The sequence below is a fragment of the Gymnoscopelus microlampas genome (genome assembly GCF_963454915.1).
Source record: "Gymnoscopelus microlampas genome assembly, chromosome: 3".
NCBI lineage: Eukaryota > Metazoa > Chordata > Actinopteri > Myctophiformes > Myctophidae > Gymnoscopelus > Gymnoscopelus microlampas.
The window spans coordinates 21,697,264-21,710,615 of record NC_139940.1 but is presented as its reverse complement, the minus strand read 5'-3'; the positions used below and the strand labels follow the sequence as shown (position 1 = coordinate 21,710,615).

General features: G+C 42.3%; 1 protein-coding gene across 2 annotated transcripts; it reads left to right on the top strand.

The window, feature by feature from the left end:
• Positions 1 to 4,284, top strand: etsrp (ETS1-related protein). 2 transcript variants are annotated; one of them, XM_084051758.1, is made up of 8 exons: positions 1 to 113; positions 349 to 430; positions 1,473 to 1,556; positions 1,681 to 1,755; positions 2,212 to 2,364; positions 2,537 to 2,797; positions 3,251 to 3,369; positions 3,474 to 4,284. In XM_084051758.1, exons 1-8 carry the CDS (start codon positions 48 to 50, stop codon positions 3,756 to 3,758), a joined length of 1,125 nt encoding a protein of 374 aa, XP_083907884.1. In that variant the 5' UTR covers positions 1 to 47; the 3' UTR covers positions 3,759 to 4,284. The 2 variants fall into 2 exon arrangements, with proteins under 2 accessions (XP_083907884.1, XP_083907883.1); XM_084051757.1 differs by having other exon boundaries at positions 1,440 to 1,556.
• The last annotated feature ends 9,068 nt before the right edge of the window (positions 4,285 to 13,352 follow it).

Sequence of the window (13,352 nt, the reverse complement as noted above, 5' to 3'; positions counted from 1 at the left end):
GGACGATCTGCAAGTGGAAGAGGATTTAGCCGGAAAGAGAAAATATTATGTACTGGGACTCCTTCATAAAACCAGGCGACAGAAACACAGACAGCAAAGACACAAAAATAAAGGTAGGATTTTATAAGATGTGAACGGGGGTCGTTTGTCGTTCTGTTTCATAAAAAAGAAAGACAAATACATGTTGAGTGTCTTTAGCCTCATGGTGATCAGTTACAAAAAAAGTTATAATTATAACATAGTTATTACAGAATTATTTAGCCACTCAAGGTAATTGAGTATTAGGTCTATAACAAACAATAGCACATTCTGCCTGCATGGGTGACTGAAACGTTTTGTTTCTTGCAGATGGAGATCTACCAGTCTGGGTATTACACAGAGGACTTCAGGACCCAGGAAGTACCAGCTGGATTTGATTTTGCATCATATGGTAAGTCTGATGTTACTTCATCACATGAGGGCCACAGTTGACTAACTTAATCCATCACAACATTACATTGTAAAGTAAATGTTATATTTGATACTTTAAATTCACTTGGATTTTGTGCAACTTGGTAGCCTACTGATATGATGATCATACAGTATATAGGCATTTCTGGACATTTCAAATCTTTGTATGATCAACCGCCCAACTCTGTTTCCGCTGAGCATGCTTATGTTGAAGGACAGAGGAAATGTTTTGAAGCCAGTATCATCACTCCTGTCAGAATGCACTGACTGAGACCTTGACAAACCGTGTGCGTACGTGTGTGTGTGTGTGTGTGTGTGTGTGTGTGTGTGTGTGTGTGTGTGTGTGTGTGTGTGTGTGTGTGTGTGTGTGTGTGTGTGTGTGTGTGTGTGTGTGTGTGTGTGTGTGTGTGTGTGTGTGTGTGTGACCACCATGTGAAGAATATCTGAATGGGCTCAGAGAGGGAGAGAGAGAGGGTGGCCAGGTTATAGATATACTCCCTGCATTTGACTGCCTCCCTCCCTTCCCTAATCCTTTCCTCCAGACTTCCTCCTCCAACAGATTTAGGGCCCCCCCACCCTCCATCACTAGTCTGTCACCAACCCCTCCACCCACACACACATTCCCCCAAACTCCCCCTGCAGCATTTCCTCATCTCTTCCCCCTGTTTCCTCCTCTCCCTCCATTGAGCAAAAACCCGAGGTGGACCTGAGTGTTGCTGATTCGGCAGTATACACAAATACTGTTTTTTTCCCCCAAAAAAAACATTATTCTGCTAGAAATTCACACTGTGCATGAGAATTCACCTCATCCTTTCCTGTCTTTTTATGAGCTTTTCCAACTAGTTATTTAACCTCCTATTAGGACCCAACAATTGCTCCTCTTCTTCTGGCTTGCATGCACCTCCTATTTAGAACCCTATGTTTTCCTCTTCTCCTGGCTTCATGCACACTGACTTCAGCCATGTGTCTATGTTGTATGTAACCTCCAGAGCACGGTGGTGAAGACCTGTCTTTTTTGTTAGACAGTAAAGGACCTGGACAACAACAGTACCCAGCAGAGAGCTACGCAGAGCCGCTGAAAACCTCTCGCCTGTATGACACCAAAGGTAAGCAGCACTCACAGCACATTCAGTGACATTTGTGCACGTTTACTGTTATGATGTTTACTGTTATCAATGTATCTGGTCTGCCAGTTTATCCAATTTAATGTTGTCTTTTCTTGTCTCATAGTTACTTCTAACGACCCAGTCCTCTTCAACCTGGACTCATACCCAGAGTTCAACTTTTGGGCCTCATATCCAAATGGTGGGCATCTACCAATTTTCTGATTAATTTTGTGATTTGTCATGTTTTACCACTTTAAAGAGCAATGAAAAAACAAATCATGTATATATATATATATATATATTATATTTATCATAACATGTGCCAGTAAATCCTAGTCATATTTTCAGCAAGACAAAAACACAGGGATAAAGTGTTGTCAGTGCTGCCATCTACAGGTTGAAATGTCATCCTGTTCCCAGATAAAAACACGTCATTTTGGAGACTGATGTCGCACTCGTTTTAAGGAGGTGGTGACAAAATAAACCCACTACTAAACATGATAGACCTTATTTAGCTGAAGTTTAGAGTTAAATAGTAGGAGAGACAGGCCCAAAACGTGTTTCGATACTCATGTTGATCAAATTTGAAGTAGGCTATTGCTTAACATTGGGGTTTAAATTAATGGTTGATTACCTGTTTAATTTTCATGTGCAGATGGGCTTACATTGGACCAGTCACAAGCAGGCTTCCAGGAGTCCACCCAGACATACCAAAGTCTAGTGCCCCAAAATGGACAGTTCAGCCCAGCAGGCATGGGGGATGACAGCAACTCCTTCCTCCCTGGAAAAGGAGTCAACACATTACAGAGTAAGCAGTTTGATGCATGGATGTAAAATAATAATACGTTTTTTTTTGTCTCTTACATATTCATCATCACAAGCATTTATCTTAGTCTTTATTGTATATCTATTTATTTGAATCCAATAATCTTACAAAGATGTGTCTTACCAGTAAATTAACACATGTGGCTTTGTTGCAGGTGAGACAGACCAGACCTACACATGTCACTCAGCAGAACTGTACGACTCTGATGCACAGAGACGGACATCATCCTTCTGGCCTGACTACCCGTCTCCCAGCTACACTGCACCCCTACCTCACCCACCTGCAGCCTCGTGCCCCTCAAACCCTGGGCCTCAGTCCACGGGGCAGTACTGCCCCCGTGTGGCCAAAAGGAAAAACACACACTCCCAGAGGCCAGACAGGGAAGGCCAGATGCCAGGAATGTCAGCTTATCCAGGTGAGAGATGAGAATGGATTCTGTGTAGAGTTTGCAACTTTGCATTGTCATTTTTTAAAGAATTATACATATGATTTGTCAGTGTATTGATATTAATGCTTGATGGAAAATAAAATATAACCCCGTCACCAGACACATGCTCTGCAAATTGATGCATCCCTTTGTACAGTATAGGCCTGTGAGCCACAGTATAGGATGGACTTGGGATTTTGTCAAGAACAGGACATGCTGCCTAGTGATGATTTCTGAACAGACCTGAATTAAGTTGTTATGCATGGCATCATCACATTAAGCATTATTAACGTCAGCTCTGATACAAGCTCTCCTCTTCATTTCCAGTCTGGGTTTACAAAAAAACATACCATGGAATCATACAGAAATCATGGTTATTATAGCATAGCAAACATGGTTTCAGTCATTACATCAGTTTCATTAATTCATTTATTCATTTAGGATCTGGACCCATCCAGCTGTGGCAATTCTTGCTGGAACTGCTTTTGGACTCTGCCTGTCGTCACTTCATTTGCTGGACAGGAGATGGCTGGGAGTTCAAGATGTCTGACCCCACTGAGGTGAGGCCATTTCCCTTGCCGTTTGTTTGAATTATGTGTACTGGGGATATTTCAAATGATTTTTCTAGTTATTCCACCTTCCTATAACTGGTTTTGCCCTACAGGTGGCCAAACGCTGGGGCCAATGCAAGAACAAACCCAAGATGAACTATGAGAAGCTGAGTCGTGGCCTGCGATACTACTACCATAAGAACATCATCCACAAGACAGCAGGCAAGCGTTATGTGTATCGCTTTGTCTGTGATGTGCAGGGCATGCTGGGAAAGACCGCACAGGAAGTCCTGGCCAGTCTGAATGTTGTATCGCCGCCGAGCACAGAGTCGTGGCAGTGTCCTGCTGCGCCTTCATCCTTGTCAGAGCAAAGCAGTGAAACATGGTCACCGCAGTAGGAAGGGTATGCCAGGACTGTTGGTGTTTGTGGTGCTGTCTATTGGCAAAAGATTTACCCTGCCAAGTGAGTGCTGGCTCTGAAACTAGCTGAAAATGATTGGAGTCATGACTCCAGTCATGGATGGGGGGGTTAGGGTGTAGGCCAATTTGAGGTACATCATTCCATTTCTGTAAATATAAGATTGGTCTGTTAATGTGTGATATAATGTCAACTGAGGCATAACGTTATTTGACAGCATCTGTTTAATGCTCTTCAACATGAAACATAAAACTGTAATCTCTAGACAGATGATTTGAGCACTGTTAACAAATTACTTTAATAAATGCAGTCTACATGTGTTGTTTTCATTTAATATAGGCTAATTTAGTGCATGCATCACTTTGTAAATAATGTTAATAGTTTTCCTATTTTGAGGTTTTGCATTCATTTGTTTGTAGATTATTTTTTATACAAAACTTTCATGTCTACCTCTTTTGCTAATCAGAATAAATGAACCTGGGATTCACACCTTACTGATGTGAACGTTTCTACCTGTGACAATTGTTTCAATAAACTTTACATAATGAGGTTATGTGTCCCATGTGTCATTGTTCTGGTTTATTGTTGGGGGAAATGTAAAAATGTGGCTGCAATACATATTTGGGGAAACAAAAAAGTGGAGCACAAATTAATGTTTTTAACAAAATATTTTGCTCCTCAGCCTATGTGCCATATGAGATGCAGGTTATGCGTGATAACTGTGCCATTCGGTGCGTGCTAGGCCAACTCAAAGTAGCCTATATTTTTGCTTCATATATGGAAAAAATGTTATAGAAATAATAAAACGCTCGCATACTGTAGGGCTCCAATGATATAAGTGCTTTATTGCACCCAAACAAGATGCTCTTCATCAGACCCGATGAGTCTGAAGAGCGTGTAACTCGAAACGTCACAAAATTTGGACCCAATGGCACAGTTAAGTTAAAGGTTAAAAACAAAAAGTGTTGTGTTAAAAGGTTAAAGCACTACTTTCGTATAGAAATCATTGCTATAGAGTGTTTGTTCAGTAACAGGAGTCTCTCTGTCTCCCCAGCTCTTTAATAAACAGATAATACATTTTCAGGTAGGTGACAACATTTCAGCCAATCAGGAGAGAGAAGGCCTACCTACCAATTTATCAGCTTCATAGAGTCTGCTCATTTCTTTGTATCATCACTTCCAATTTCACTTGTTTAATCTGTGTCCTGACTGAGTTCTCTATCCTGATTGGATAAAACTGGTATCCCGATCTGAAAATGCATTTTCAGTTTAATAAATATCTGGATAGATATGGACACTCCTGTTGCTGAACATACACTCTATATCAATGATTTCTATCAGAAAATAGTGCTTTAACTTTTTAACAAAAAACATTGTTTTAACCAAAAAATATCACTTACCCTACCTTTGCCGACAGTCTCAGGTACCAGTTCCAGGTGCAGTGCGCAACCAGCCTCATCCTTCTCTCTCAGATATTGTCCGTGAGAGTTTTACGTTTCTGATGTGGTCAAGTCCGCCCATGTCCTCCTTATGCACCTGCCTGTTCTCTGGTAGACTTTATGCTTTATTTTGACAGTGAGAGCTGCAGGGAGAGGAAAGGTGGACAGAGCACAGGGCAAAGACATAGGCCTACAGCAAACAGCCCGGCCAGCCGGGAGTTGACCCGGGGTGGACACAGTGAATAAGATGGCATTTTGTGCTGTGCCACAGCACAAAATGCCATCTTATTCTTATCCTTCCACCTCGGTTTTTTAAGCCAACAATGTTCAGATTACATCTATATATTTGTCTTTTTACTAAATACTTGTTGATATTTCAATTTCAATTCAAACTTTATTCCAGACACTCAGGGGGTCCATATTACATACATATAGGAAAACATACAAATATAAGAAAGTTAAAAAAAACAACAAAAAAAACATCATACATAACAATAACATACAAATACATAAAAATCACACATAGAGGCTGGCTCGCCAGTGTTTCCGCAGCCTGGACGAGTACCGGAGACAGCTCTTCCCAGGATTGACTATATCCTCAATAATTCTGTTCCGGGACTCATCCAGGCGTGACATGAAACCTTACATGGAGTGTCTTAAGAGAGCCTCACAAGTGTGGATACCACAGGTCACAAATAAGTGACTGGCACTATGCCATCTAGGGACCTTAAGTAGAATCCTCAAGGCATCATTGTATGCCACCTTAAAGGTTCTATGACATTCATTTTCACTTTTTTTATTTTTTATGTTTTTTGGGGGGTTTTATGACCTTTACACCCAAATTACACCCAAAAATCTGAACTTTGAACATTCAGTGGATTTTCTGTGGTCTGGGGTTTTCTGAATAATTAGGCTGAAAAGTAATCTGAGCTTGGCCCTTCGGCAGTGAGGTCACAGCCGATTAATCCCGCCCACTCTCCTCCTCGCCCCTCCCCTCCCCTATCCTTTCCTTTTCCGATGATTGACAGGCAAAATCCCTCACCAGCGACACCCGCAGGCAAAGATTTCTTTTTTCATTGCAGTTGAAAAGGCTTTAGAAATGTGAGAGAAAAACACCTGCCATGGATCAATGGAGTGGATTTTTTTGTTAAAACTTTCTATACACGTTTGAAGGACCATGACAAAGACTTTTAATGTGTGGTAAAACTGAACGTCATGAAACCTTTAAGCCTCCGCATACTACCCTTCTTGTATGAGCACCACAAGAAGGCTGTATACATGGGAGTGCAAAATGCTTTAAAAAGAGCACATTTAACAGGATCAGAAGAACACATACTGAACCTTCGAAGCAGCATATTGGCCTGGGCATAAAGTATGCGGCACTGCCTAGAGATATCTCTATCATCTTGGAGGTTGTCGGTAAAGATGTGGCCCAGATACTTAATTTCCTGGCACAACGATAAAGGACTGTTACTTAGGGAAATGGCTGGAAAAGCCGATTTATTGTCATCCTGGCTTCTCACAATCATGACACTACTTTTTTTTGCATTATAAATAATGTCATGATCAGTGCCATATAGAGCAGACTTTCAATAGCTGCTGTAACCCACTGTACGGACTTTAGTACAACCAGGTCATCAGCATAAATCAGGTGATTGATGATAGAGTTACCTACCAGACAGCCCGTATTGCACTTATTTAATTCAACAGATAGATCATTCATATAAACATTAAATAAAACGGGAGACAAAATCCCCCCTTGGCGAACCCCATTGCTAACAGAGAACTGGGCGGATAATGCATTACCCCATTTGACTTGCATTTTCTGATTTGCATACCAAAACACCAGTATACGTACAATGAATCTAGGTGTGCCTCTATCAAGCAGTTTCTGAAACAGTTTGAAGTGGTTAATCCTATCAAAAGCTTGAGATGCATCAATGAAGCACAGGAAAACAGTGGAATTATGGCTACTGTAGTTGGCAATCAGTTCTTTAAGTGCAAAGATGCATAAGTCTGTGCCGTGTTTCTTTTTAAATCCAAACAGGTTATCTGCAGTCAGGACAAACAATTCCAGGCGCACAAGCAATATTCTCTCCAAGACTTTGGAGAGGATGCTGGCCAGAGCGATAGGTCTATAGTTGTCAATGCTATTTAGTTTCCCTGCCTTGTCTTTAAGGACAGGTACTAATTGTACAGAAGTGATTGCTTCTGGTAGGACATCATGACCCATCAGACCTGTGAAGCACAAGGCCAGTATAGGGCAAATTTTGTTGCTTGCAAATTTGAGATGTTCTGCTGTGATCCATGCCTTGTTGTTGTCTAAGAACCTAGTGGCATCAACCACATCATCAGACCTGATCAGTACACTTTCTGATGGATCAACCTGATCTACTGCCACTGTAGCTGCCCTCGGTTTATGAAAGATGACAAAGATGGATGGTCTCAACGGGTGTTTTTATTAGCACTTCTTGCACAGTAGAAGCATTGTCGAACACCGTGAAAACTATAAAATGGAGAATAAATATTACTACAAATACAATAATTCATCATTTCATAGTTTCACATCAAACAATAAAATCTGTGCATTTCAATCAATCACTTTCCAATTTAAATTCAGCTCAACTTATTCAATTCAACAATAAAACGTTCAATTATAATGCAGTGATTAAATAGTTAATTCATTTAAACTGCAAACAAACAAAACCCAAAACAAACAAAAGAACAAAGCAAAAGCACCATAACCCAAAGACAGTACTAAACAAATACAATTAATTAACTCACAAAAACAAACACAAACAAATAAACAATGCTGTACCTCACTCCGCTAACCGGGGGTGCTAGGTTGCAAGCCACCTTGGAACTTCAAACTTCAAATGGGTTCACCAAACAAACAGGCACAGCATGTGACAGCAGGAACTGTGGACAACAAACCATTTCACTCAAACTGAATACCTTTTAACATTACTTAATCATTTGAGTGAATGTTGCATACAACAACCAAACATTTCATACCTTGCTGCACCTCAAACAACACATGCTGTCTGTCTCTCCACCTCTCACTCTGGCTTTCAATGTGTGACTGAGCTGCTCTGTTAAGCTAGCAGGCCTCAGATATAAGGGCTCTGGGGCAGCAACAGGATGTTACAAAATAAAGCGACAGGAAGTGTCAAAATAAAGGTAAATCAATAAACAACGAAAACAACAAATAACTTCAAATAAATAATTAATTGAAGTAAAAATGACCAAGTGTCACGGACAGTTACACTCCCACCAATCATGTTATACATAATAAAACATAACATGATTCAAAACATATAATTTTTTACAAGGTCAAAAGGTATAGGGGAAAGATCTTGTTTTTAACAAGTCAGAACTTTCTTTCAGGGTGGTTTTCTTCTTGCCAAGAAGCCAAAGTTTATGCTGTGGTTATCCTCGATGTGGCTATAGTGGCAGGTATCACTCAGGCCGTGAACAATATACCTCCAGAAGTAACACTCCTTTTGGTTGGCGTTATCTGGCTTCTTTACAGCGTTAGTATGGACTGGACTCAAGGGTTTGTTTCTCATGGACTGTTTAGGTTCTTCCTGGGATTGAGGAGGACCGGGGCCTGTGGCTTCAAAGGGAACTGGGGGGACTATGGTCATGTTCTTCATCTCAGCTGGTGGGAGAGCAGGACTAGGAGTTGAATGGCTCCCCTTGTCAATAGTTGCTGGTCTCAGATGTAATTTTACTTTGGTCGATCGAGTTTCCTTTTGAACCGGTTTCTTCCTTCTCCTCTTCTGCTCCAGTTTACGTTTGACTATGAGAGCAGCTTTACTCACAAAATTGCTGCTCTTGCTCAACTCTTCAGAGGTGACCGAGTCACTCTCCTGCTCTCTAGATTCCTGCGAGCTGTCTGTTAACTTAACCTGCTTTTTCATACTTGGTTCTTGTTCCCTTTTCTGCCTGTTGTCCCTACAAAGCTGCACAGAGGGGTCTTGGGATACATGTTTGGCCTTGTTTTCCTTCCTCTTTTCACTGGAGTCTGGTTCGAAGGCTGTCAGCACATTGGTCGATCGAGTTGGCATTTCTCTTACTGTGATGGGAGTCACAGACCTCTGGTTTCTCTGACCAGTAGGGCTATCTGTGGAAGTGGACTCTATCGCCATTTCTTCCACCCTCACAATTTCTCCCACCATCTCCTGACCAGCGGGGTTATCTCTGGAAGTGGACTCTTTCGCCAATTCTTCCTTCTCCATTTCTCCCACCGGTCTCTTATCTTTATCCTCATTTTCGATTCTCTTCTCAGCCATGTCCTCCAGGCATTTATCCACCAGGTCGCATATCTCTGTGGTAATGATTATACAGGCATCCATTTTCTTAACAATGTTTTCAGTAGTAGTGCAGTTGCGTTGAATGACTACATAACTCTCACTTATTGCATCATGTTTGTTCCGAATACTTTGTTTCATTACTTGAAGGTCTTCTTCTGTACAAAATGTCTTTAAAGCTGTTCGCACTTTTCTAGCTGTTTGCATCCAGGTGGTATAGGCTTCTGTAAATGCCTTTTCATGTTTCTTTCCATTTTTTAGTTCCATTTTTATAAATTTATTTTTCCTTTTTTTTTCAAATGTATTGTCTTGTTCTTTATTAAGCAACCTTCAGTCCAATGAAACATAGAGGCTACATTTCATACGTCATCTGAGTGCATACGTTACTGTGGTGTGGCAAACTTGAGATGGCTGATGACTTGGATTATTTGAAGTACAAGGTGGCTGTAGATGAGGTGTGGTGCCGACGTTGAGTGGCTTCTGCGCTGAGTTTTCACTGTAGCTGCCCTCGGTTTATGAAAGATGACAAAGATGGATGGTCTCAACGGGTGTTTTTATTAGCACTTCTTGCACAGTAGAAGCATTGTCGAACACCGTGAAAACTATAAAATGGAGAATAAATAGAATAAATATTACTACAAATACAATAATTCATCATTTCATAGTTTCACATCAAACAATAAAATCTGTGCATTTCAATCAATCACTTTCCAATTTAAATTCAGCTCAACTTATTCAATTCAACAATAAAACGTTCAATTATAATGCAGTGATTAAATAGTTAATTCATTTAAACTGCAAACAAACAAAACCCAAAACAAACAAAAGAACAAAGCAAAAGCACCATAACCCAAAGACAGTACTAAACAAATACAATTAATTAACTCACAAAAACAAACACAAACAAATAAACAATGCTGTACCTCACTCCGCTAACCGGGGGTGCTAGGTTGCAAGCCACCTTGGAACTTTAAACTTCAAATGGGTTCACCAAACAAACAGGCACAGCATGTGACAGCAGGAACTGTGGACAACAAACCATTTCACTCAAACTGAATACCTTTTAACATTACTTAATCATTTGAGTGAATGTTGCATACAACAACCAAACATTTCATACCTTGCTGCACCTCAAACAACACATGCTGTCTGTCTCTCCACCTCTCACTCTGGCTTTCAATGTGTGACTGAGCTGCTCTGTTAAGCTAGCAGGCCTCAGATATAAGGGCTCTGGGGCAGCAACAGGATGTTACAAAATAAAGCGACAGGAAGTGTCAAAATAAAGGTAAATCAATAAACAACGAAAACAACAAATAACTTCAAATAAATAATTAATTGAAGTAAAAATGACCAAGTGTCACGGACAGTTACAGCCACAGTGCCACTTTTTACACAGTTAAATAATTTGTGATAGTGTTTCCTCCACACCTCAGCAATTTCAACCGGGCCACATGCACCCTCTATGTTAGAGGGTAAGGAAGTTTTACTGTTGTTCATAACTTTGACCTCTTTCCAAAAGTCATAAAGGTCTTTACTTTGTAGCTTACTAGCCAGTGAGTCTGCTCTCAGAGTGTTCTCCTGTCTTTTTACAGATCGGACGGCATATTTAAATTTTGCATTGGTGAGTTTCTTCTCCTCAAACACAGAACCTTGTCTGGGCCTACCGGAGTCATTCCAGCGTTTGAATGCTGCCCTGGCCGCCACATGATGCTAAGCCACAAAAGTATGCCAACCAGGCTTAATGTTGTGCACCTTTTTTCCCCCCTTTTTAGCCGCATGCTGAAAGCTGGCGGCTCTACAGACAGCACTAGTCCTAGTCCGACACCCAAGTGACACCTAAGTGTCATTGGCTGTCCTGGCTGTCCTTCACACTTCCCGCCAATGGGGAGACGGCACTTTGCAGCACCCGCCTCTCCTCCTTTGACACCTATTTGTCATTGGCTGTCCTGGCTGTCCTTCACACTTCCCCCCGTTTAAGCCAATGGGGAGACGGCCCTTTGCAGCACCCGCCTCTCCTTCTTTGCAGCAGAGAGAGAGAAAGGGAGAGAGCCTCAGGCAGGAGAAAATGTTGACAAATCTGGCAGACCTGGCAACCCTGACGTAGCCCTGACGGTAAGCGTATTGCGTCACTTCCTGTATTGTCTGAGCTAGCGAGACGTGTATCGTTTAGCTGCGCAAGACGTTAACGTTGATATTATTGTATTGTTGTGATTTGAGCACACACTGCCACTGCTAACTACTACCCTATCTCTCTACTGTGTGGCGACTTTATCGCTGCTTGGGCTGATTGTCTAGCTAAGGGACTAACTTTGCCGTTGGTTGTTGGCTTTACAATTAGCCTAGCTTTAGCTTAGCGGCTACCCTGGCCTGCTGGGCGATGGCTTCTCACTCCTCCCCCCGGTTCCCTTCTCGCTCTCATCCTCGCTCCTGTCAGTGCCGGCTGCAGACAGTAATAAGCAGGGGGGCATTAATTATTCTAGGGGGGGCACCTGCCTGTCCCTCACGCACGCGCGCGCAGCGCGCGTGCGTGAGGGACCCGTGCGCGCCGGCGCGAAGCGCCGGCGCGCGATTTTTTTCGGTTATTGGATGGATATTTTACTTTTTTGGGGTGTTTTGTAACTCTATTTCGGTTAATTCGGTTCATTTACCTTGCCCCTATATGCACCAACAACAAATACAATTACAGCATTAGGCCTATAATGTCTTTAATGTAATGTCGGCATTGCATCTCCACAGGCACAGACTCCACAGCGGGAGAAAAAAAAGGCAGGCTATACTGCGCTGCGCTGCTTGAAAAAAATTAAAAAAATAAAAACATCTGGCCAATCTGAACTGGGGGGGCACAAAGTCTAATCTGGGGGGGCATTGCCCCCCAATGCCCCCCCATAGGGCCGACACTGGCTCCTGTGCTGAATGTCACATGCATAGTTACAGCTCCGACGCCTTTATTGAATGTGCGGATGTATGTAACAAGTGCTGTGTGCTTGCAGCGCTGGAGAGGAGGCTCTGGCGGCTAGAGGAAACTATAGCTAGCGGTGCTCACATTAGCCTAGCCTCTGCTCCCGTGCAACAGGGAACAGGGGGACATTACCAGTCACGGTCACCGATCGTGACTGATCATAGTCCCCACACGCACCCCACGACCCAAGACGGCTGGGTGACTGCTCCTGGTCGTAGGCGTAGTAGGCCTAGTAAACAAAAGCACACGGGACACCAACCACTTCACGTTTCAAACAGATTTTCCCCACTCGCTGCTACACCCGTTGAGTTTAGCAGTGAGACGTTAGCCCCACTCGGTGACACGCCCCCTCCATATGTCACTGAGAAAACAACTCTGGTTATTGGTAGTTCTATAATGAGAAACGTGAAGTTAGTGACACCAGGGACCATAGTCAAATGCATCCCTGGGGCCAGAGCGGGCGACATCGAATCAGATTTAAAAATGCTGGCTACAAGTAAACACAAACGTTATGATACAATAGTAATCCACTGCGGTGGCAATGACACACGACTTAAGAGATCAGAGATCACAAAGATAAATATTGAGTCTGTGTGCACATACGCAAAGACAATGTCGGACTCCGTAGTTTTCTCTGGTCCCCTGCCAAATATGATTGGCGATGAGATGTACAGCCGTATGTCTTCATTCAACCGCTGGTTATCAAGGTGGTGTCCAGATAATAACGTGGGCTTTATAAACCATTGGCAAACTTTCGAGGGGAAAACTGGTCTGATGGGGAGAGACTGCATACATCCAACCTGGGATGGTGCAGCGCTCATCTCTAGAAATATAGACAAGTTTATCGACAATAAACTATGACC